Source organism: Pan troglodytes, chromosome 9 (genome assembly GCF_028858775.2).
Source record: "Pan troglodytes isolate AG18354 chromosome 9, NHGRI_mPanTro3-v2.0_pri, whole genome shotgun sequence".
Lineage (NCBI taxonomy): Eukaryota > Metazoa > Chordata > Mammalia > Primates > Hominidae > Pan > Pan troglodytes.
The window spans coordinates 103,091,541-103,118,959 of NC_072407.2; the positions used below are offsets into that span (position 1 = coordinate 103,091,541).

The following is a 27,419-nucleotide window of genomic DNA, read 5'->3' on the forward strand; positions in this document are numbered from 1 at the left end:
AATTAGCTGGGCCTGGTGGTGTACGCCTGTAGTCCCAGCTACTTGGGAGGCTGAGGCAGGAGAATCGCTTGAGCCCGGGAAGTGGAGGTTGCAGTGAGCTGAAATCGTGCCACTGCACTCCAGCCTGGGCAACAGAGCAAGACTCCATCTCAAAAAAAAAGTTTAATATCTTTTGTACCCTTAATCATTTATGTATTAAGGAAAAAGCCACTTAATTTGGATGAAACACCAAAATAGTGCTTGCTATGTCACACACTGCTCTAAGTTTATTTTTCTTATACTGATTTCATCCTCATAACAACCCTATGAAACAGGTACTATTGTTATATCCATTTTACAGATAAGAAAACTAAGGCAGAGAGTGAAAGTATGTTGCAAGGTCACATAGTTAGCAAGTGGTACAGCCTGAAATGAGATTGAGAAGGTGTAGCTCCAGAGCATATATTCTTACTATACTGCTTCTCTTATATCACAGCATAATTACGGGTAGCTGACATAATTCAGACATAAAAATACTTTGCTTTTTCATAGAGTACCTAAGTTGTTTAAACTTTATGAATTCCAAATTGCTCACAAATAACTGGTCACGGATCTCTGTATATTATAGTTATTCTACTTGTTTGGATTCAATCATTTATAAGATGGGATTAAACTTCATCTGATTAGGTAAATACAACCTCCTGCCATTAAAATATAGCTTTAAAAAACTTGATCTTTGATATTAAGTATTTATTCATGATTAGTGTAGAGAGAGCTATACTCTTAGTTTGTTATAGTGACTCCATACAGTGACATATAGTGACACAAGGGAAAAGTCTCATGTGCGTTGACATTCACAGCCACTTCCCACATTTTCTCTTTATTCATTAGTTAACTTCGATTGGAAAAACTCCACCAACCATCAGAATCAAGTATTTATAAAAAACAGCATGTTGTTTCATAGGTAAATACGAAGTTTCTCAACAGTATTTACATTTGTAAATCTGAATATGGTGGCATGTTTAAAAACCGAAAACATAGTATTAACCAGGAATAAATAAAGTGTTTAAGTGATAGGAACATTTTCATGGCCAAATGATCCAATAAAGCTTTCCAGATTTTCCAGTCTATTACAAATCTAGTTGATTCAATAAGAAACAAGTATTTTGACATTTCAAACAATAATATGTGGCATTGTATCAACTCAAACTTACAGCAAGAATCCTGTTCCACTCATTTATCTTTGTGTCTCCAAGACCTAACATGGTTCTGAGGTAAAAGATCACCAGGACTTGTTTTCATGACCCTGCTGATCAAAAACAGGACGTAGCTAAGAAACTGGCCCAAATCAGCTAGGACTAGGAATTATAATGCATCTGCAGGCTATGAGACACTGCCACCAGCACCATGACACTTTACAAATGCCATGGGAACACCCAGAAATTAACTTATATAGTTCCAAGAATTCCCTGCAGCTTTTCCAGAAAATCTGTGAATAACAGACCCCATATTTAGCATATAATTAAGAGTTGGTATACATATAGCTAGCCAGCAACCCACGAGGGCTACTCTGCCTACAGAGTAGCCATTTTGCTGGATGCTGTTGCTCCAGTAAACTTGGCTTCTTTCACTGTGGGTTCCCTCTTGAATTCTTTTCTGAATTAAGCCAAAAATCCTCCCAAGCTGAGCCCCCATTTTAGGGTTTGCCTGCATCAGTTCCTTATAGAATTTAGGCATTTATTTTATTTACTAAAGGAGCATATTTGTATATTTCTAGAGCTATACTAAATTATATGCCTAGTAATGAAACCAATGTAGTCTGAAATACTTTGTTATTACAAGTAGATTATCATTCACCTTAATGTGAAATGCATTAAATTTCATATGAAAATTCTTGTATAATACCAAACTTTTTAATCAATGTGAATAGCCAAAACAGTATATTATTGAATCTCACTAGATGTCAGTTGATTGTATTTTGCCTTTCGGATTGAAACACTGTGTAGTTGGTTTCAACTTGATTGCCCGAGAATCACTCTTTGCTTTGCTAAAATGCATACCCAGTCAAGGATATTTTCTCTATAATGCCAAATCTTCCATATAAATATCTCACCTTATGCCACATACAGTATTGTACAAATTGAAATGTTGGTTATAAATTTTAAATGACTGGTAAAGAATGTACTGATGATTAGTATGTGTCTTGTATGTAATTGTATTGAGGTTTTAGATGCTATAATTCATTAATAAAGAGAGATATAGAAATTAGTTTATTCTTTATTACACAGAATAACAAGAATTAGAGTTAAATTCACAATATTTTTAAAGAAAACATTATGTGAAGATGATTCATTTCAAACCACCAGCCAATTTAACATAAAACACTTGTCAAGCTGAGTAGACTGTTTTCTTATGTGAACCACAAAATATTTTCTCTGAAATCTACACTTAGTTTAAAAACAGAGATGGGATTTTGCATATTAGCTTGAAAATAAGTATATGATGATGATATTAGGTGCCCACTAGCACCTAGTTTTTACAGCTTTGCATTGTCACCCCGTCACTGCCAGGGACCCAGCCCCAGGCATACACAGATGAAAGGACAGTTTCACCTTCTCGGCAAAAACCTTCAGAACAATTGTCAACATACTCTCAAATGTCTTTCCCACTCAGAAATGAGGAGCAAAGTGTATGACTTTAGATTCAAGAAGTATATGGGGCTAAATATCTTTAAAAGTATAACTCTGGACAGTGTACTTAGTGACCTACTACTTACTCAAAATAGGGTAGTAGCATTAATAACTAAATAGGGCGTGAGTCACGAGAAAGATTCCCTGCATCTCTTGCCAAGTATTAACACTAGTTTTACTAATAAGCAACGGGGTAGATAACTTTGAAGATTTCATCAACTTCAACACAAAAAAATGTGAATATCTACCATGTGCAAAACAGTCAAAGTATGTTAGGGGAAATTTAAAACATTACATAGAAAATAAGTATGTGATGATATCGTTAAAATCCATGATCACCTAATTTTTACAGTTTTGCATCTGTTACCAGCCAGTGCCAGGAGAACTGTCAGGCACACATGGATAGGCGAAGAGTCTCACCCTCTTGACAGAAAACCTCATATGAATACACAAACCACTTTGAAAGTATGTGCTCACTGAAATAATTAATCTTTGTGTTTTTCTCTTTGGCACTGGACCTTTCTCCTGGTCAGTTGGAGGCAGGCATATTGCTCTGAGGAGAATTGGAATTGTTATAGCGGAAATGTTCAAAGAAAGTCAACATTCAGCTTTTGACTTCCTCAGTTGGTCTTTGAAATCCACAGAAAGGCAAGTCTGGAGATTAGGGCTTTCTCAAGCGAAAAACATGGTCTAAATCTCAAATGTATCCTTAAAAGGTGGACTTAAGCATCAAAAGCTACTAGGACTAGATGAGAACTCATTCTAAAACCTGACAGAAGCCTCCAGCACATAGCAAGAGGAAGTGAGAGGCTTTCATGATTCAGAAGAAGGAAGATGTAGGGCAAAGAGGACAAATGCCTACATTCTGAGACTGAAACTTGAAGGAGGTGAGATTCAGACAAGTAAAGGGAAGGCCAGGAAGATCAAGCCTTTTATGCTTGCCTGTAAAGTCTGCAACATCTTAGAGAAGCTTGGATTTAGTGTGGTGGCAGCTGAGTGGAGGCTTAGCAGGCAGTGGTAAGCCATGGCTCTCCTGAAGGGGCAAGGTGACTCCACAGCAGGGCCAGATGAGAAAAGAGCTGGGCCTATGAGGAATGTGCTAAGCCAGCAAGAAATGGAAGTTAGCAAAGTCCCAGCACTCTGCAGTGCTGAAGCTGAAAGAATAGATAAATTCACAAGCCACAGACTTAAATATGAGATGATAGCAACGGGGGTCTATGACCAGGCATAACTAACAAGGGACTGGTGTATGGCCAGTGAGGACCTGGAGAAAGAAACCTCCTTCCCACAGCTACCATGTACACACAGTAAGCTTCTGCCTTCCCAGCTGCTGTCTGGTTAGTGGAACTAAAAAGGAAAACCAGCCCTTGATGGAAATTGAATAAGGTAATCCAAAAAGAAGGCTCTTTTAGATGAAAAAACATGGATAGATTATTAAGCTCCAAGTTTTCTCTTCAACCTACTGCTCACCAGTGCTCCCTCCTCAGCTCCAAGGCTGTGGAGGTCTCATGAAGTCACAATGCTCTACTGAGAATTTAGCTTTTTTTTTTTTTTTTTTTTTTTTTGGAGTGGGTATACCATTTTGTAATTCCACTTGATAATGGCATCTGATTATTTGCTCATGACATCATTATACATGCATTATACAATGCAACAAGAATTTTGTTTTTAATGTAGGCTTTTAAATGGGCTTTGATGGAACTTGGTTCCATAGAAGGAATCCCAGATAACGCTTTTTAAAAGCCGAGCCCAGCCATGGATTCATACCATCAAATACCTATGAGTTAGGTGAATTCCTTTCGAGGTTCCAAGAATCTATACAAAGAATGTGTTTATTTTGTATGGGTTCAGCACAACTCAGTTCCTCTTTCTCATTTTCTGAGCCTTGAACTGCTCTAGTCTTACCCGTGTGTATAGACCTGGACTTTGAGGTTGGACAGATATGCAAAGGTAGGGATATAGGTGGAGTGGTACAGATTGTTTGGATAGATAGAATTCTGGGACTTGGGAAAACTAAGTTTTGTAGTTTTTGGTTTCTTGAAAAATTTGTAATTTCAACACATAAGCAAAATAATTAGACATCTGGCCTTGTGTTTGACAATTTATATGGTGTATTTCATCTCCTTTCGTCAGTCCTGTCAATGTTCCTATGTTATATCTTCCAAAACCCTTCTGGAAAATTAGAGAGGAGGTCATGATCACCTACAACTCTTCATGTTTATGACCATCATTTTCACCAAAATAGTGCAACTTCCTCAAAAATGTTCTCCCTGCTTCCAGGATTAGTCATCTCCAACTTTATTCTCCATATTCCAGTGGGAGTCTTCTAAAATATTCATATGAATTGTGCTGCTTTCCTGTTTACAACAGAATCAAGTCTACACTCTTTAACATGGTGTACAAGGCCACTGATTATCTAGACCTGGCTTTCTTCTTCAGTCTCATCATTCATCCCCACCCCACATTCTCTCTCCCCATCAGGTTTGTGCAAATGTTGTTTGGGATACTCTTCTCTCTTTGGAATCCCTCCTGTTTGGAATACTCTTCTCTTCTTGCCTTTGGCATCTCCTCACCCTGCACGTTCTGCTAATTCCTAAACTGCTTGTAGATTGTGGCTTAGCCTTGACTTTTTTCAGGATGCCTCTGCTAACCCCTAAATTCAAGGTAGGTGCTCCTCTTAGGTGCTCCAATAGTTCCCTGTACTTCCTCCAGCATAAGCATTCACAGTACAATATTGTAGCTATCTGTTTACCTGTCTTTATTCCCCATCCAACTGTAAGCTCGGAGAAGACAGGAACACTGGTTATCTCCACAATCTAGCAGAGTGACTGGCATACAGCACAGTAAAGGCTTCACAGCTAGTTGCTGAGGAATAAAATGATGCCTAAAGTAAGACTTTTCAACAAAAAATAATTAATTTAATGTTTTAGAGAGCCCTCCATGTAACTTTTGTAAATCATATTTAATCCTCTCAAAATACAAAGAACTTTGATATTTTCTTCTGTTTCTTTCAAATTTCAGTAAAAAGGCTTTAACTTAAACCCTTTGTGCTGATTTTTCTTATAAACATGCACAACTCAGAAAAGTTAAAATACACAGAATACTAAGATCAAAAGGAGATACTTTACTGGCTAAAGTGAGGAATTCTAAAGTCTGCCATGTGAAAATCTCTTCCTATCCCTAATCATAGCAAATTCAGGGCTTACTAGTTTAGGCAAATTCTGGAAAGTATTTCTACCTTATGGAGAACAAGCAGAGCCACATCTCTGTTTCAACAAGAATATGGTATGTTTGTATTAACTCTCCAAATACCTTTTTTGGTTATTCTCATGAATTTTAAAGCCCTTAGAAAAAGATAACTTAATTGTATGTAATATATTATGACCCCAAAGCTCTGGATCTTAACCTAGTTTAGGAAAACTATGATAGAAGTCCATTGACTAACTATTATTTAAAAAGCAATGACATTTTATACTATCAAGTTAAGGCTGCACAAAATATATCAAATCTGTGTGGATATAATTGTTATTCATGCTGCTCAGCAGCTTTCATTGATATGCCTTTGAATAGCAAAACATTAAGAAAACAAAATAACTATTTCTTAATAGAAGTACAGTTTGGTGGATAGATACTTCAAGGTATAGACTTTTCTGGGGGAGGAGAAAATAAAAGGTAGTTTTAGTGGCAAAAAGCTTGAAACCACTGCTGTCTAAAATAATTCATAACTAACAACGCAGATTAGTAAACATCATAGACAAAGAGATCAGAAACTTAACATATAACTGACAAGACAAAAACATTTAACTGGGCTTCATTTAGAATAATTTATATCTGATAAATTGAATACATCAGTATTTGATGTATTAAGAGCAATTTCAAAAGATAATAAAAATAAGCTATAGCATATGTCCTGAAAACTATTTACAATACCATTTAAATATTTTATTCATATCTATCCGAATATTGACCAGGACAGTAATGCCACACTGCAGAGTTAATAATCTGTGCATTTTCTTTAAAGTAATGGACAGAGTATGCTTTCTTAGCTGCCTGATTCACATTTCTCTAAAAATGCTTTATCGGTTAAAGCTTTCAACCAGCTTAAAAATAATGCCTCTCCCATGTCTCCATGAGTGGAAAAAAAGCAAACAAACCTGTGTTTAACAATAAGGTCAGCATGACATACAGCAACAAGAGCCAGTAAATCGAAAATGAGGCTGACATTCTGGGACTAGGCCAGCAGTCCTGCAACAGTCTTCCAGACTCCACAGCTGCATAAGGCTGCGGACAAGCTTGGGCGCAGCCCCTGTGCCTGTGACCTGAGCTCTGCCTTGGAATGAGGTCAACTCCAAGGAGGAGAACAAACCCCTTGGTGTTTTTCTTTGCTTTGGTTATAGGATATTCAGAGAAGGTATGTATTAAATAATTTCTGCCATGAACAGCTGCTGTGTTTAACTTACTACCAACACCCCCAAATCCTTAAATTTTCTCCAGTGACAGGGTGGACAAATTATTGAAGAAAACTATTCTTTTCTGCTTCTTTTCAGTTTTTAAGGCCACATTGATTCTAGGCCGAACTTTAGAAGTGTAGGTTCTATTAGCTCCAGCTAACTGATGGTCTGTAAGGCCTTCTTTCCTGAGTTTATTAATAAATAGGGATGTGATCCAACCTGAACTCAATAATCTAGGCCCAGTTCAGCTTGGATTCATTTTATGGATGTTGACTAATCTGGCTTGGATTATATTTTATAATATGGGTGAGTAGTCAGTTGTTTTACTGCTTTTTGTTCAATTTTGTATTTAATAAGGACCATAGAGTGTGGAATAATGGTACATTAAATAGTCCGCAGATGGTAGGGAGAAACAGAGATTGTTCTTTTCACTCAGCCATGAATAAGAAAAAAAGAAACCACAAAACCTAGGTGATGTTCTTTTCATTAAAATCATTTCATGACTTAGTGTAGTAAGGATAAGCAATTTAGGAATTGGTGAACTTTTGCTAGACTATCTGGCTATGTATTTCCTGTAAAATTTTAAGAGATGTAGAAATTTCCCACATCCAATGGCTATTGAACAGGCATACTTTGGGAAAAACAAACTTATGCCATTACTTGTCTCCTTGTCCACTTCACTTTATCAGTGGGGACCACAGTTGTTGAGCTATTGAATACAAAAATAGAGTATCTTTAAATTTGAAAAAAAATATATGTTTTGGCAAGTTTTGAATGCTTCTTATGCACATGGCTCTGGAGTTGTAAACATTTTTAAAATGATTCATATTCTATCCTGACTTCTGATGTATGAAGGATAAGTATGGATGAGAGAAACTGCTCAGGTATTCACAGCAAAAACTAAAAATGTAATAGCCATCCTTCCAAAGGAATAAAAGACAGATTAAAGCAGACATAGATTTCTTGTGGGCATTTTATATCATAACCTTCTTAGGGATAGGGATGTTTTTTGGGTTGATGACTTCATTGTAATTTCTAAACCCATTGTTCCCTTTTGTGGAATTGCTGCCATAGTAAAAATAATTTGAGCATGGGTTTTTGGAGGGGCTGTGTTCTAGTCAGGCTCTCTGTTCTAAAAAGACACTTAAAAATGTTAAAATCAGTGTCATTATTTTAAAATGTCTACAATGGAAGAGTGATAGGCTCTTTAGAACTTTGATAAAACAGGCCCTAAACTCAAAACACTGTATTTTTTCAGCAGAAGAAATTACTTGAATACTTCCAGCCCTAATTTCAAATGAATTCAACCAAATATATCATAGCACATGGTGACATAAATAAAACAATGAGACTTTCTAGAATCCTGCTTTCACTGTAGAATATAGCTGGTGAGTTTGATAAAATTATAGCCAGAACTATGGCTTAATGAAAACAAAATAGTAGCAATTACTATTTCTGAAGGCCTGTATACGTTTTTTTTGGTTTCCATTTCTATTCATTACAAAGCACTTGGGAAAGGCAGGTTTAATCAGAGCGGTTAAATGACTTGCTTAATCTCATCCAGCTAGTAAGTGGCAGAGAAGGGGGGGCACAGTCCTATGTCAGTTATCTCCACAGTGCCCATCATCAAACACATGATTATCTGTGGATAATTTAAGTTACAGGTTGACATTCCATGGCTACTTACAAGGCATAGTTTTGGCAAAAAAAATATTGTTCATCATATTTCCATATCATCTGTATAGCAATAAATTATCTTAATGTTAAATGGGAAAAAATAGCATAGCATTGCCTTATTAAAAAGTGCCACATCTTTAAACATTAAACACACACACAATTGTCACATAACTACTGATAATGGAGGTATAATGCTTTAGACTCAAATGGCTTTTCAAACCTTTTTACAGAAAATATTTTCATTAACTCAAGAATCTATTTCAGTAACCTTCAAGTATTTCCTGATATGTAACCTGTCTTCTTATGATTTAGTGTCATTTTAGAGCTACCAGAAAGAACACGACATGTAAAATGAAGATAATGGTTATGATGACTAAATAGTAATGGAGACATTAGTAGATAGGACTTTGTAGAGAAAAAGATTTAGAAATTAGGTATTTTCCATTTGGTGAAGCCATATTCTTTTTAAAAAGGTATTTTATTTTTAAAGCTTAGCCTTAAATATTAAATCCTAGTGTTTAGACATCTACATTGCAGACAGAGATCAACATCGAAGATATCAAACATTTTAACAAAAGCCAAACCTGTGGCCACCACATTCTATTCCCTCATAGTTGAGTGAAATTAGAAAATTTTAAAGTTATTATGGAAATTAAATCTATGCTGGTGGAAATGATTTATATCATCAAAATATTGGTTTAATTCAAAATAACAAGAATCAGATAATGATCACAACATCAACTGTTCCCTGAGTCCATCACTTAAGCATAAAGGGCTAATAATATTGTTTTTGTTTCTTGGGGTTTTTTTTGGATAGACCTACATTCATTTTCTTGTGTCACACAGTTCATTCTGAGAGGTGTCACTCTCACAGAGGTAGATTTCCTGTAACTATTATATTTGGGAGATGTTAAAAATACTTTTTTCTTGGGATGACATTTGTGGGGAAAATATATTGAAAGCCTTTTCAATAAGATTTAATGCAAATGAATTACTGATACATAAAGGTGTTATTTAACATTTACTTTAAAGTTAGTACCTTTGTGCTGCACGGGTATCAGTAAAATTATATGTAAATGTTTTGCACCTACCTAGTATATGTTGAGTGTACAAATATTAAAATGCCTATTTATCAGGCACTGTAATTTATACCTACTACTGGACTGTAACTTTCCTGAGTTATATAGTCTTTCTTCAGCTCCAAATTCTCATAAGGCTTATTAGCACATTTTTCTTGTGCTAATACCAGGTATTCAATCAATATTTGTTGAATGAAATTAGAAATGAAGAAAGTTTTTATGCTGAGGTTTACAGTACAAAACAATTTAAGGCTACATAAACATAAGAAATAATTATTTTGTGGAATTTTGCTTAGGGAGAGAAATAATATTCCATTCATTCAGTTTAAAAACTTAGAACAAGGAATCTAAAGTATTGTCCTTAAGACACATAAAATACACTTCTATTCTTCTATGTTATAGTCAGTAAAGGGAGAGATCTCACAAAGTAGGAAGCAAAGGTGGAAAATTTAAAAGTAATGAAGATAACTGATGGAGATAAAGCATGGGAGAAGAAAGTGATAAAGTCATGGGTACAGAAATATGCAGAAATGTAACCAAAGAATGATCAAAATCTACAGTAATACCAAGACAGAGAGAAAATGTCATTCAACTCTCAGTCAGCAAACACTATTGTCCACTTTATATGGCTCCCAGACTCCCAGGAGAGTCACAATTGTAAAATAACATGCTACTGTAACTCAAATGTGCACAAAATGGCAGGTAAACTCTAGGAGAAGGCAAATTACTGCTTGGAAGACTCAGGGAAGATTTTACAGAAATGACATTTGGCTGAGTCTTGAAGGTTGAAACATGCATGGAATTTGTGTCAAAGGGGGAAAACTCCGGAAGAAATTTCATGGTAAAAAGATTTGCATGGCTGAAACATAATATGAATTCATGATAGTGGAGGATAAAGAGGAGAAAGGTATGTGAATTGATACCTCCCTCCTCCTCCTCTCCCTTTCTTCTTTCCTTTGATTTGAAAAGATGTTAATAAGCTCTGACCCAAAGGAGCAATTGGCAGGAAAGATATTTTACTACTTTCAAAGGTGAGAGAATTGAGAATCAGTAAGAGTGACTAACTTTCAGCATGCCACAGGTGGTAAGGAGTACAGTTAGGCCATAATCTTCTGATTTCTTATGTCCACTCGCAATACCTCATTAGAGGACAATTCTCTCCCCAAAAAAAGGTTATTTTAAAAACCTACAAAACCCACAATACTATTTGCATAATGATACGAATCTACTTATTAACTTCCTAAGAGATTTGTGTTTCCAATCTGGAAAATGGTCTTAACATATGAGTTGTTTTGCCTAGTTTGAAGAACATCAATCTATTTTAGTGGTTTTAAACTCTTTCTACATTTTTTGCATTAAAATACTTTTGAAAATCTGAGGAAAGTTATGAATTTCCTCCTCACACAAATATATATAGACAAAATTTTGCATACCATTTTAAAGGTTCATTTTTGGAAATATAATTGAGACAAAGGGAGTTACCTAGAAATAACATATAATAGCTTTGTGTTATTACATGTAAGATTTTTTTCTCTTAAGTCTATGATTTGTTAGATGCAAAAGTTAAAAATCCTCACCTACATGGTATGAAATAATATGGATAAGATATAGTTCACTTTAACAATTTTAGTACTTTTTCAATCTTGTAAATTCTTCAAGAAAATACGGGTAAACAAAACAGTTAAACATTCTAATTATACTTTATAAAAGAAAATAATTAGAACCTCACAATTTTTCTTTTAAATTTACACACTATGATATGTTATAAATGTAAGGCTTTCAGAAGAACATTATAAAAACTGAAGACCTCATAATCCTGACCAAAACAAAAAGACATACCACAAAATTTAATTCTTTCAAAGAAAAAGATGACATTCACTTTTTATGAAAGAGAAGGGGTTTCACCATCCCTGCCAATATCTTGGGTAATTGTGCAGCAATAACTTCAGACATCATTTCTGGAAATTCAACACTCAGTGCCCGGGACTGGATAAATGTATTCAAGCAGTACAGATGAAGTTGTTTGACAAGCTGTTGGTTTAACAAATGAGTAGAAAACATGTAATAAAAATAATAAATTCATATGCTATTCAAACATGGCAATTTATTTTTCTAACTATTTATAATATAAATACTTCTCAAGGTGTTTTTTTCTTACCACAATGAAAATAACTCCCACCATTTTCTAGAATAATATGTAAAATGTTATATACTCATGATAGAACATTCTGATATTATGGAAAGATTTATTTAAAGAAATGAAAGTTATTCACAATTCTACAGGATAAGCTGTGTGAACATTTTGGTGTATTACTCAAGTTTTTTTTTCTTTTTATACATGTATACAGACATACCCAAGCATACACACAATATTACACGTTTCATAAATTCTATTTGCTAATCTAGCTGTTGTAAATAACAACATATTGGTTCTTCCTATGCCAATAATCCAACATCGTTTAATTTTTATCAAAGTAATTCATGTGTATAATGTTAAAAGTCAAGTAGTACCACATGATTATAAAAACAAAAACAGCAGCAGCAGCAGCATCAATAGAGCCTAGCAGTTTGCTGATAGACTTCTTCCCATCCCTATTCCAGCTCCCTAGACACAACTACCTTCAACTTTTTGTAGCCTGTGTCTTTTGATATTTCTATATTTCCACTAAAGTTAGTTTTAGTTTCTACTATGGGAAATGAAGAAAATGAAGCTCTCTTATACTAGACACTCTCTTCCTCAACTACATACACGTTCTTTTCTCCCCAGAGAGAGCTTTTGGCTCAATTTTTAGCTAAAGTCAATATCCAGCATTTATATTATAAAGATTTTTTTATGGTTTTCTGCTGGATTGCATCTCCATTCTTATGACTCATTTTTATTTTGCAAAAGTGAATCACCTCGTGTTATTGTTTGCTTTGTTTTCTCTATATTTGTCTCAAAGCCATAGTCAAATTCTGCAACAGAATTGTAAAAATCACCTCAATTACAGTCATACTTAGTGGTAGTCTCTGAGTTCCATTTATTTTTCCTGGAGCTGGTATCCTAGAACCCTTTGTATTACTGCTCCCATCTAGACTAACTACTGCTCTGCACAGTTATTGTGCCGGGACATCACTTTGCATCTCTGTTGGGGTGGATCTTTGGCTTAATCCCATGTTTTGTTATAAGACATCCTGTAGCAGTTCTTGAGAAAGTTGTATCTGAGGTAAACTCTAGGAGACCTTGCAAGTTGGAAAATACTTTCATGCTGCCATTGTACTTGTTTGATGGTTTGGCTAGGTATGAAATTCTTTGAAGATTTTCTTTTCCATCAAATTCTGAAGGCACTGCTCCACTGTCTTCTGGCTTCCAGTGTTGCTGCAGAGAAGTCCAACATCATTCTGAATCCTGATAACGTCTATGTGACCTGTTTCTTTCATCACTGGTATACTTTAAAATATTCTCTTCATTTCTGGCCTGGTACAATTTTACAATAATGTACCTTAGTTCAATTGTGCAGTGCCTCTACACTGGACAACCCTTTTTGTTAGAAAACTCGTATGTTTCAGTTCCAGCAACTTTTGCGATTTCTTACACAAATTTCTCTCCTTGATTTTCTCTATTTTTTCTTCTGGACATTCCTATTAATTGGAGGCTAGAATCTCCTGAATACTAAATTTACTATAACTCTTCTTTCTAATTTTCCATGTTTTGATCTTTTATTTTTTCTCAGATTTTCCTTTCCATTTCAGCTCTTTCATTGAATTCTTAATTTCTGCCTTTCTTCATTTAATTATCCAAAAGTATTTTCTTGCTAAATGTCTGTTTTAAAAATGTTTTCTGTTCTCATGTCATGGATACCGTATCATTCTTATTTCTCTAAGGATGTTAGAAGTTTTCTTCTATTCTCTGCACTGGTGTTTATTTCCTTCAAGTTTCTTTTTATTTTGCTCTCTGCCTTTCATTTTAGAGGCTTTACTCAAATAGCTCATAATCTTGGCTGTCTGTTCGTATTCAGGAGTAAGACCTCAAAAGTTGACCTGGAGAGTGGATAGCTTTTTTATGCCTTCACTGTCATTTTAATGTGATCTGAACATAGTAGCAATAAAAGCTTGTATTTCATATATCTTGACAAACCACAGATATCTTGTCTTAGTAATCCACCTCTGGTGTTGGGCATTTCTTGTTTGCTTTTCTTTTTTCCCCCTGTGCTATGGTGAACATCCGTGCATGTATATTACATTTGTCTAATTATTTCTTTAAGATAAATCCTAAAAAATAGAAACTTGAAAAGCATGCAAATTTTAACTTTTGCTATATATTGCCTGATTGCCCATCCATCAGCAATGTTATTTATAATTCCACTGAAAATGGCATGAGTCTTATTTTTCACATACATACCTTTGTTTTTACTGTATATATAAAATCTTTTATAATTTTAGGCACAAATATTTTAGAACATATTCAGGAAATGTACCATAATTTCTATCAGCTATTAAATTACCCTCACATTATACAAATACTTGTAAAAGAATATTTGAGTGGTCTATATTGAAAATGAAAAAAAAAACACAATACAATGTCTGAGCAGCATGATCCAAACACTTTTAAAATACAAGTATTAATCTGAGAAAATCATATAAAGTAAAATTTACATGTAACATTTAAAAAGTTATAGAAATTCAGAGAATAATCATTGATATTCTGGAATCAACCAAATACTTACATCATGCAAGTTATCAAGAAGTTTTGTAAGTTGATAGAAACGCTGTGAGCTCGACACAACTCCTTTTTGCCTCAAACCAATTGCCTTGATGAGCTCTCTAATGTAGCTTGACCTCATCTCCTCAAACTGGGTTTGACTTCGTAGCCCTTCCAAAGGAACTGTAAGAAGACAATTAAAAGTGGCAGTTGTGTATAAAAAGATGACATTAACAATTTATAACATATATTTCTGAGCTATATAATGATTTCTTCTGATACATGACTCTAGAAAAAAAACACCTTATATAGGAAAGAGATAGTGTTATTGATATCACTATCAATATCAGGACACATAAACTTCTAGTTCACTGGAAGAACGTAAGAATTAATAGGTATATTAAAGAACACTTCAGCTGACCTATTTTAGACCTGTATCAACGGATTGTGCATTTAACTTAGCATTTGCTCAAAAGAGAACCTGGCCTTATTCTACGTGCTTCTTAAATACTTGGTTTGACTTAGTTTACAGCTGCATGTAATCTGGATCTTTTTTTTCCCTTCTTTTTAATGAATACTTGGATCTCTTAGTAAACTTTTGTCTTCTTTATATAAATCTCAAGTATTTGCCATTAAGATTATTCCTAGATGATTTATCTTTTTGTTGTAATTTTAAAAATTGCTTCATTAAGTTTTCTAATGCCTTCCTGCTGATATGGGAGAAAGGTATTAATATTTAAATATTTATCTGATATCCAGCCACTTTGTTACACAGGCGTATCTTGGAGATATAGCCGGTTTGGTTCCAGACCACTGCAATGAAGGAAATATTGCAACAAAGTGAATCACATGCATCTTTTTGTTTCCCAGTCCACGTAGAAGTTATATTTACACTACACTAGAATGTATTAAGTGTGCAACAGCATTATTTAAAAAGTGAACACACCTTAACTAAAAAACACTTTATTGCTAGAAAATGGTAACAATCATCTGAGTCTTCCATGAGTCAAAATCTTTTTGCTGTTGGAGGGTGTTGTCTAAATGTTGATGGCTGCTGATTGGCCAGGGTGGTGGTTGCTGAAGGTTGGGGTGGCTATGACAGTTTCTCAAAATAAGGCAACAATGAAGTTTGCTGCATCAGTTGACTCTTTTGTGAATAATTTTTCTGTAGCATGCAATGCTAGCAGTTTGATGGCATTTTACCCACAATAGAACTTCTTTCATAATTGGAGTCAATCCTCTTAAGTCCTGCTGCTGCATTATCAACTAAGTTTATGTAATCTTTGAAATCCTTTGTTGTCATTTCAATAATCTTCATAGCATCTTCACTAGAAGTAGATTCCAACTCAAGAAACCACTTTCTTTGCTCATCCATAAGAAACAACTCCTCATCTTTCAAGTTTTACCATGAAACCTCTTCAATTCAGTCATGTCTTCAGGCTTTACTTCTAATTTTAGTTCTCTTGCTCTTTTCACACATCTGTAGTTATTTCCTCCACTGAAGTTTTGAACACCCTCAAAGTCATCCAAGAGGGATGAAATAAACTTCTTCCAAACTCTTGTTAATGTTGCTATTTTCACCTTCTCCCATGAATCACGAATGTTCTTAATGGCATCTAGAATGGTGACTCCTTTCTAGAAGGTTTTCAATTTACTTTACCCAGATCCATCAGAGGAAACACTATCTCTGGCAGCCACAGCTTTACAAAATATATTTCTTAAATAATAAGACATGAAAGTGGAAAATTACTCTTTGATCTATGAACTACAGAATGAATGTTGTGTTAGCAGAAATGAAAACATTAATCTCCTTGTATATCTCCATAAGAGCTCTTGGCTGACTAGGTGCATTGTCAATGAGCAATAATATTTGAAAGTAGTATTCTTTTCTGAGCAGTAAGTCTCAATAGTGGGTCAAAATATTCAGTAAACCATGCCATAAATAGATGTGCTGTCATCCAGCTTTGTTGTTCCATTCATAAAGCACAGGCAGAATAGATTCAGCGTAATTCTTAAAGGCCTTAGGATCTTCAGAATGATAAATGAGCATTAGCTTCAGCTTCAAGTCACCAGCTTCAGCTTCAAGTCACCAGCTTCATTAGCCCCTAACAAGAGAGTCAACCTGTCCTTTGAAGCTTTGAAGACAGACATTGACTTGTTCTCTGTAGCTATGAAAGTCCTAGATGACATCTTCTTCCAATGGAAAGCTGTTTTATCTACCCTGAAAACCTGTTTTTTAGCACAGCTACTTTCATAAGTAGCGATAATCTTACCTAGATCTTCTGGGTAACTTGCTGCAGCTTCTGCATCAGCACTTGCTGCTTCACCTTATACTTTGTTATGGAAATGGCTTCTTAAATCTCATGAACCAACTTCTGCTAGCTTCAAACTTTTTTCTGCTCCTTCCTTACATCTCTTTGCCTTCCTAGTACTGAGGAGAATCAGGGCCTTCCTCTGGATGAGGCTTAGGCTTAAGGGAATATTGTGGCTGGTTTGATCTTCTATTCAGACCACTAAAACTTTCTCCATATCAGCAATAAGGCGGTTTTGCTTATCATTCATGTGTTCACTGAAATAGCACTTTTAAAGTCCTTCAAGAACTCTTACTTTGTATTTGAAACTTGGCTAGTTGCTTGGCTCAGGAGACCTAGTTTTCAACCTATATCAACTTTTGACATGCCTTCCTAATTAAGCTTAATCATTTCTACCTCAGACTTGCAACTCTTTCTTTTACTGGAACACTGAGAGTTCATTCCAAGATTGTTAGTTGGCCTAATTGCTTTTTTTTTTTTTTTTTTTTTTTTTTGACACAGGGTCTTGCTCTGTCGCCCAGGCTGGAGTTCAGTGGCACAATCTCAGGTCACTGCAACGCCTCCCATGTTCAAGCAATTCTCCCGCCTCAGCCTCCTGAGTAGCTGGGATTACAAGTGTGTGCCATCATGTCCGACTAATTTTTGTCTTTTTGGTAGAGACGGGGTTTCACTATATTGGCCAGGCTGGTCTTGAACTCCTCACCTCAAGTGATTCGCCCACCTCAGCTTCCCAAAGTGCTGGGATTACGGGCGTGAGCCACCATGCCCAGCCTTGGCCTAATTCCAATATTATTGTATCTCAGGGAACAGGGAGGAAAATTACTATTTCTTAAGCCTATATTTGTCCCCTGCACCCCAATCAAAACTTGGTTTCCATTTCCCCTAGAAAAGAAGGCCAGAAATACAAACTTACGAAAAACAAATAAGTTAATTCTTTGGTTTTGAGTTTTCAAGATCTTGTATATAAAGGAGACTCTGAAGAGTAATTCTGGCAATTCAGTATATCTATGCAAATTTTTGTCAATTGAAAACTTAACTCTAGTATGTACATCTATATGTATATCTAGAACCTCTTTTTATTAAATTTGTATAAATTTAATGAACATCTGTGCAGTTTTGTTACATGAATATATTGCATAGTGGTGAAATCTGAGCTTTTGGTATAACCATCACCCAATAATGCACATTGTATCCATTAGGTAATGTCTCACCCCCCTCCTACCTTTCCAGCCTTCTAAGGCACCACTGTCAATTATTCTATACTCTATGCCCATGTACATGCATTATTTAGCTCCCACTTATAAGCGAGAACATGTGGTATCTGACTTTGTCTCTGAATTGTTTCACTTAAGATAATGACTTCCTGTTCCATCCATGTTGCCGCAAAAGACACACTTTCATTCTTTTTGATGGCTGAATACTATTCCGTTTTGTGTGTGTGTGTGTGTGTGTATGTATATGTGTGAATACATCACATTTTCTTTATCCTATTATCTGTTGATACACACTTGGATTGATTCCCTATCTTTGCTATAGTGAATAGTGCTGTAATAAACAAGAGTGCAGGTGTCTTTTTGATATAATGATTTCTTTTCCTTTGGGTAGATATCCAGTGGTGGGATTGCTAGATAGAATGGTAGTTACATTTATAGTTTTTTTGAGAAATCTCCATATGGTGTTCCATAGAGGCTGTACTAATTTTCTGGACTACTTCAAATAGCAGTCATTTCAAACTTTCACAGCTCTCTTTAAGGTTACCAACCAATCCCTATATTTCCCTCAGCTGTAAACATGAATGTAAAATCATTTTTTCTTAATTTTTCATAGTAAATCCCTTTACTAAGATTTTAGTGTAATTTATTTATTTTTATTTATTTATTTATTTTTATTTTGAGACAGGGCCTCACTCAATCACCCAGGCAGGAGTACAGTGGCACAATCATGGCTCACTGCAGCCTCGACTTCCTAGGTTGAGGTGATCCTCCCACCTCAGTTTCCCGGCTACCTGGGACTACAGGCACTTGCCACTACACCTGGCTAATTTTTTTTTTTTTTTTTTTAGAGACGGGCTTTTCCAAGTTGCCTAGGCTGGTCTCAAACTCCTGGGTTCAAGCCATCTGCCCGGCTTGGCCTCCCAAAGTGTGATTAGAAATGTGACCGACTACATCTGGCCTTTAGTGTAATTTTGGAGAGAACAATGTAAAAATGTTTGTTCAACCTACTGTCTATTCCTGGAGGTTTATATTTCATATTTAATGGCAAATGAGAGGTTTAAGTTCATAACTACCAAATCATCAAAGTTTTACTTTGCCAATCTTCTCCTTGCGTTTATTTTATAAAAGGTATTTGAGATTGAAGATGATTTCTATTTCTTCTAGCTTGTTTTTTAATTATTTGAGTGTTTACATTTAACTCAATTATCTGTTATTCATGGATATAATTTGAGCTACATATCCAAACAGTTTTTTTCCAAATATAAAACTATTTTTCTTAACATTTATTTGTTTCAGACTCATTGATTTGTGGTTTCCACTATACTATTTATGTTCTAATATATACTTGTCTGATTTGCCCAAAAGTTCAGTATATCTCTTCTCCCATGCTGTATTAATTAATAGCAGCTTTCTAATTCGCTGCATATTTTTATAATGCTTATCTATTTATTCTTCTAGTTTTAAAGATGGATTTTCAGTAGGTTTGTCAAGTTCACCCTCTTCTCCCCAAATCTCATTAGAATCTTGATTAGAATTTGTGGAAAGCATAAGTACTATTCATTACATAGTTTCTTTTTCTTCCTTTTTGTGAAGTGGCAAATGGCTAAAAATCTTACTCTCTATGGTATGTGAGTGGAAGTTGTATGAATCTCACTTCCTTTTCTTACCACTGCTCTAGTGATCGCCTAAGTTTCTAAGTGACAACAATGAGCAAAGCCTCCCTGTTGATTAATTCCATTGTTGTTTAATTCCCCAGCATAATGTTGCCTATCCATAAATAGAGAATTATGTTAAGGATATAAGCCAATTTGGAAGATCTAGGACTATCTGTGACATAAGTGCTATAGGATTCATTCCTTCATGCAAAGAAGGGCAGGAGCTAATTACTGTATTATTAAATGTATTCCAGTTGACTCTCTGGGCCGGTTCCACGTGAATATCCTTTGTTCAATTGATGCTCTGTCACCAAATTAGCCTTGAAATTCCTTGTCCAAATAGGGTTCCCAAGAGGGTTATGTATTCATCCCTGTCTTTGCATAGATTCTATGAGGAAGCCTTCCATTTCAGGGTTTAGCTCTCTTGCCCTTCCCTCCTGATCTGCACCCCCTAGCCATTTGAGATTTGGGACCTTAGAAAGAAGTCCCTGTAAAGATGTTGCCAAGAAAGACCTTAGGCTCACCCTCGGCCTGAGGTCTTAGCTCCCTGTGGTTCTCATAGAAATCACAATGAATCACAAAAGCATCAGTTTGTACATTTGAGGGCTGATCCTGCCTATGCAAGGGTCAAAGCAGCTGCTTTTTCTTTTTTTAAAAACTTTGCCCACCCAGACCCTTGGGGATCCACTGGGGCAGAGGTAAGTATGTTCCTTGGATATAAGAAAAAGTGGAACGGATATTTGCCTGTCCTTCTGGTGATCAATGCAATGCTTTATAAAACATAATTTCCTCTTTCTTCTGGGCCTATAGCTAGACTGTACTTCCCAGCCTTTCCTGCAGCTTAAGTGCCTTGGAATGTGGGTGAAAGTGATGTATGATAGTTTCAGATCTAGCCTTCAAAATCTCTCTCACTCAGTGCTCATTTCTAGTCATGTCCAATAGAGGTTTGCAAGCCACTAGGAAGGGGTGAAGCCACTGGCTAGAAGGAGCCTGGGTGTTTCTTGCTAACTCACTGACACAGTCCAGTGATAAAGAAACCACTATTATATTAAGATGCTAATCTTTATAGTTACATGTTTTAACAATTTATCTTGATAAAAATAATTCTAAACAAAATTATGTATTTTATATAGTAAATACTTTGGGGATGGGGTGAGAGTGGTGGTAGAGGAGAGTATGGTTTGTGCTTATCCAATATTAATTGCAGTCGTGTATCACTTAATGATGGGGATATATTCTGAGAAATGTGTCCTTATGTGATTTCATCATTGTGTGATTATCACAGAGTGTACTCACACAAACCTAGATGGTACAGACTACTATACACCTAGGCCTTATTCCTAGGCTATGAACCTGTACAGCATGTGATTACTGAATACTGTAGGCAGCTGTAACACAATGGTAAGTGTTTTGTATCTAAACACAGAAGAGGCATAGTAAAAATCCAATATAAAAGATACAAATGGGACACTTGCATAGGGGACTTAACATGAATGGAACTTGCAGGACTGGAAGTTGCTCTGCGTGAGTCAGCGAGTGAGTGGTGACAGAATGTGAAGGCCTAGGACATTACTATACACTACGATAGCCTTTATAAACACCGTACACTTAGGCTACACTACATTTATAAAAATATTTTTATTTCTTTTATAATAAATTAGCTTTACCTTACCGTAACTTTTTTACTTTATAAACTCTAGTTTTTTAACTTTTTGACTCTTTTGTAATAACATTTAGTTAAAAACAAAAACACAAGGTACAGTTCTCTTTCTTTTTTTAGAGACAAGTTCTCACATGTTGCTTAGGCTGGACTTAAAACTCCTGGGCTCAAGTGATCCTCTCACCTCAGCCTCCCAAGTAGTGGGGACTACAGGCACATGCCACCGTGCCTGGCTTTCTTTCTCTATATCTTTATTCTATAAACTTTATCTATTTTTAAATATTTTCTTTTTTGCTTAAACTTTTTTTAAAAAACTAATACCCAAAACACACATTAGCCTAGACCTACACAGAGTCAGAATCATCAATATCACTGTCATCCACCCCAACATCTTATCTCACTGGAAGGTCTTCAGGGGGCAGTAACACACATGGAGCTGTCATCTCCCAGGGTGACGTATGCCCTTTTCTGGAATCCCTCTGACAGACCTGCCTGAGGCTGTTTTGCGGTTAACTTAAAAAAAGTAGAAGTAGTGACTCTCAATAGAAAAGTATACTACAGTAAATACATAAACCAGTAAGAGTTTTTTATTATCTTTACCAAGTACTATGTACTGTACATAATTGTATGTGCTATACTTTATATGACTGGCAGCACAGTAGGTTTGTTTACATTAGTATCACCACGAACATGTGATTAGTGCATTGTGCTATGATGTTATGGTGGCTATAACAGGACTAGGCGATGATAATTTTTCAGCTCCACTATCATCTTAGGGAACCATTGTATATGTGGTCTGTTGTTGACCAAAATATTATTATGTGGCACATGACTGTAGTTTATATTACTGAATTAGGTGAATATGAAAGAGTAATTAAATCATTTTATCTAAAATAAAAAGAAATTGATGAGGCTATTTTAGTATTATATGGTAGGTAAAAGATGAAAAAATCCAGTAATTTTATTAATGTCTATAACAATATATTGGGTATTTCTTCTTTATACTTATAATCCAAGACGTCTACCTCATACATAACTATATAATCATATTGTTTGCAACTTTTCTAATGAATTAAGAAACTAGATATCTTGCATTAAGTTACTTGAACTCACTCACTTGTATTAAGAAGTAACAATACTTTCATACAGAGGAACTCTTCTTGGCTAACTTGAAGCTTGACAAACTCCTGTGGGATCTGCCACATGGTAAGGCATAATGAATAGAATGATGATTCTTTCATCCGCTGTCTTGCATCACACACAATACACAAAAGAAAAAGCAACAGGAAAAAAAAATAGTGTCTCAGCCAGTTTAGGTAATTTATCAGGGAATATGGTTTTGGTAATTACCTTACATATTATTGAAAATGACTACTACTTTTAATAAACAAACCCAATATTTGGAATTTTAAACATCTTCTAAACTTTTCACAATACTGAATTTTTGAGGTTAAGAAATCTTAAAACTAGAAAATTATATTAAATACACAGTGACCAAGATTAACATTGTTTCTCACTTTTATTATCACACTTTAAATACCTAAACCAAGAAAACACAGCAGAGGTGTAGGAGTTGAGAATGTGAAGCTGAAGAATGCTCAGAAATGTTTTATTTACTTACAATTTATTTTCTATGAAAAATTATATAATTTTGTGTGCAATTAAATAGGAGAAGTCAGTTCACAAAGCTTACCATATTTTGAACTTTTCTAGGGAAATATACAATGATACAGAAAAGAGTAAAAGAGGACATTGGCAAGCATTAATTAATTGACAAAGTTAAACACAAGTGCTGAAGGCTGAGAAAATTTAATTAAGGCATTTTCCCAACCTTGTGTTGTTTTATAATGTCCACATTAGTCAAATGAAGCTAACAAGAATAATGAAAAGAAAACTAGATTTTGGCTCAAAAGAGATAAGGAATCTCACTGTCATTCAAATTATTTGGCAGATTATATAATTCTCCTGAGACTCAGTTTTCTAAACTGTACAATGAAGAATGCTGATTCCTTACTTATCTCAAGGAATTGTTGGATAAAATGTAATGAAACATGAAAATTATCTAAAAACTGTAAAGACTTATATAAGTGTGAGTTATATACTTCTAAGTCAGCATTTACCATTAGAACAATATAAATATTACCATGAAAAGATTCTTATTCAGTTAAAGGTTGTATGTAGAAAATTAATTAAAATTATTTAAATATAAAGCAAATTGAAATATTTATCTTTCAATTTTTAAAATAAATTACCAGTCTAATTTGTCATGTATGAAGAAAGATGTTTTTACTTTTTGAATGTAAGTCAGTAACAAAAATATTTCTCATTTATTATTGTCATTAGTACCAAGCTATGAAATTTTAAATTGATTAATGAAACATTTAAGTTTATCTTTAAATATATTTCTTGATACATTCTTGATGTGTAAGAAAATTGGATTTGATACAACTATATTTTGAAACAAGAGGAAAAAGCTCCAAATATAAAATTACCGTAAAATGACATTAATGTCATCATATCAAGAACACTAAATATGTGATCATCTATTGAAATATAACTTTCAAAATTATCCTACATGTACACTTAAAATAACAAAAACAACAAAAGTTACTACTTACTCATTTAGTATTAGATCAGGTGCAAAATACAGCATCTGCCCACTGACGTGTTTGTAGGATCTCCATCCTAGACCAAACACCATTAAGCTCATCCAAGAATACTGAATGAGAGTTATCTGGTCATCAATATGTAAGTTTCGAAAACCTACAAAACAAATTAAAAAATACAGTGACCATAAAAATGACTGAATTATGTCAAAAATGTTGAAAATACATATAAATCTGAAAATAGGTATGCATAGGGTAATATAATGTTTTCAATCCCAACATATTTTACACTGAAAATCAGAAAACATTAATAAATAATACAGCCTAAAATATCAGCAACTTTGGAAGTCACTTGAAATTAGTCACTGTGATTTAGCATTTCTGGGATTTTGCTAAGTGAATCCATCATCCATCACTCATTCATGCAACACCCATTTAATAAGAACCATTTGTGTGCCAGGCACTGTATAAAAATGAAGATGAGTAAGAGTCAATCCTAGCCTCAAAAGCAGCTCACAACTCAACAGGAGAAACAAGCACGTGACTGCTGGGGTAGAGAAGGTTAAAAGGGAGTGTATCAGTCAATCGGGAGGGAGGTCAGGAAAAACTTTCTAGAAAAAAAGAGAGAGAATGCCTGAATGGAATATAATCAGTTCGTTAAATCTCAGTTCTTTGGGATTTAAACATAAACTGGTCTTACTTTGTAAAACCACTGCTTTCAGTTGTGTTATATCTAATTTTCTTTTAACAACCCTTAACTATGTCGGGTAGATTCCACAGTCATCAGGTCACTTTCGTTCTCTGAAACTTAATCCAGTCTTGTTTTAAACTTCCGTGTGACTTAAGAGATTTAGAATCTGTGTGTGTGTGTGTGTGTGTGTGTGTATTGGGGGGTATGGTGTGAATGCTTTGGTCTTTCATCCTCTTTTAGGCTGTTCCATGGTGTTGGTGGCAGAAGGATGGCAGGGAAAGGGCAAATGAATCTTGACTTAATCATCACAAGTCTCTCCATGTCTTCCCAATTCTCAAGGGAAGATCACCAGTTCAACAATGAGTAACTTAAAGGTGGGAGAAGCAAAGATGTGTTTAGAGATGTAGGCTGGGTCAGATCATCCAAGGTCTTGCAAGTCTATTAAGGAGCAATGGGAGTGACATAGCCTTGCATTGTAGATGGATCATTCTTAGCTATGTGGTAGGTGGATTCAAGGGAATAAGTCTGGAGTTAGGGAGGACAGTTGGGAGATACTGTCAAAGCCCAGGTGGGAGATGATAAAAGCCTGAAGTAAGTCAAGTCAACACATTGGAATTAAGAGGAGAGAGTGCATCAGAAAAATATTTAAAGGGAAAAATAAAAGACATTTGTCAACTGATTGCCGGTAGATGGGAAGAAGAAGGAATCAAATACATCTTTCAGTATTTGTCTTGAATGGTAGATGATGATAACAGCATTGCTGAGATAAAATAAAGGAGAAGAAACTTGCTAGGGAGAAAATAGTTTTGGATAGGATTCAGGGGTCAACATCCTGGTATCAGCTGCACATATGAATTAGAAGTATGGGGAGATATATGGGCTAAAAATATTAATATAAATTTGAAAGTTATTTGTATCTGAGTATAACTGAAATGATGAAAATGGAGAATTTTTAAAATTAAAGGTATGGAGACAATGTTTTGCTGAGAACATCAACCACTTTCTATAAAGCTGTTTTAAAAACATCTGTTTTCTCTAAAAATCCACTGATGTTCTTACAAATAATCTGTTTCAAAAGTAAAACCAAAGCAAAACTTAATTCATTAGCTATCAAGAGCAAAAGAAAGTTATTTCCTGACAATGTTAATCATGTCAAGGTAGGTAGCAAAAAAGAAGGCTCTTCTCTTCATACACTTCAGATCGTCCCATCTTCATGTGAATAGTAGAAAAATTGCTACTCTCTTCTTAGAACTCCTTAGCCTCAATAAGACCAAAAACTCAAATGCATATTCATAATTAGAGATGCCATAGTGAGCATTTACCTTTTACTGAGAAGGGATGCTCTTCAGTGTCTAACCTTTTCTACTTCCCACCTTTCCTCCCTCCCCTTCTCCCTCCTTTCTTCCCTCCCCTTCTCCCTCCTTTCTTCCCTCCCCTTCTCCCTTTCTTCCCTCCCCTTCTCCCTCCTTTCTTCCCTCCCCTTCTTCCTCCTTTCTTCCCTCCTTTTCCCTCCTTTCTTTCTTCCCCTTCTCCCTCCTTTCTTCCCTCACTCCCTTCCTCCCTCCCTCCTTTCTTCCTTCCCTCTCTTTCTTCCTTTCCTCTTTTTCCTCCTCCTCCCTCACTGCTCCCTAATACCTTCCTGCTTTCCTTCTTTCCTTCCCTCCTTCCTTCCTCCCGTCCTTCCTTTCTCTGTGTGGGCAGAGTTCCCCACTGGTTGTAGTTTTTGCGAGAGCAAATGCCTTACCTTCCTACTTTCCCACGGAGAAAGCTGGGTAAACCTTCTCCTTCTTTGGGCTTGGGGCATAGGTTTGGCCCATGGAACATATACTAACAGGAATTTGAATCAGAAAATACTAAAGCAAAGAGAAAGATATGACTATTTATTCTTGATGTTGGTGGTGTCCAGATAAGGAGAACCAATGGGAGGATTTGTGATGCTTGCTTTTTAGCCCTTCAGATGTGCCTTGGCTTCTGCCCATATTCTAAGCTTGTCCTCTAGCTTCTATTCAGTGAACCCCTGGTGTCCTCTCAGTAAATTATTTTTTTTCTTTTTCTTTTGTTTTTAAAAGTCAGGGTTTTTTTGTTGTTGCTTGTGTGTTTTATAATTAACATCGTTTATTTTTAATACTGGCATCCAAGAATCCTGGTTTACTCAGGTGCAGAAAGACTCTCTAAATAAGCAGACAAAAAAATTTTTGGTATGCAAGTTTTATCATTTTTTAATTTGCATATGACTTGAACGTGTCTTCAAGTATAGGTCTACATAATAACTTTTTAAGAAAATTATAAAGCTCAATACAATAAATCTAATACATAAATGCTGCTTGTAAGTCAAATATTTAAGAGACTACAAAAATGGGTAATCTTGTGATACAATTTAGAATCATTTGACAAGAGATCAATGAATTGTCTTAAGTTTTTGAAAAGGAAGCCTTTCTAAAGGGAGGCACATATAAACCTCCCTATTGCTGATCTGTCTCAACAAATTGGAAGGCATTCAGGACAGAAGACCCAAGTTCCAGTCCTGGCTCTACCACTTACTAACATCCACTTTGGAAACATCACTTATTATCATTGAATCTAAATTTCTTCATAAGTAAAAATCACAATTGACAATGATAACTAACTCAGTGAGTTGCTATGAGACAAATGGGATAATTATGCACACTGTAGAACACTATGGAGATATTTATTATTGGTCTATCAATGCAACAGAATTGCTCA

At 35.2% G+C, this 27,419-nt stretch overlaps 1 protein-coding gene across 1 annotated transcript in view; it reads right to left on the reverse strand.

Moving 5' to 3' along the window:
- Positions 1–11,751: 11,751 nt before the first annotated feature.
- The window catches only part of PGR (progesterone receptor), a 90,236-nt gene continuing 74,568 nt past the window's right edge, over positions 11,752–27,419 (reverse strand). The window contains 4 exon segments of the mRNA NM_001135613.1: positions 11,752–11,907; positions 14,583–14,740; positions 22,516–22,646; positions 24,017–24,161. Of these exon segments, the coding sequence (NP_001129085.1) occupies positions 11,752–11,907; positions 14,583–14,740; positions 22,516–22,646; positions 24,017–24,161 (590 nt within the window).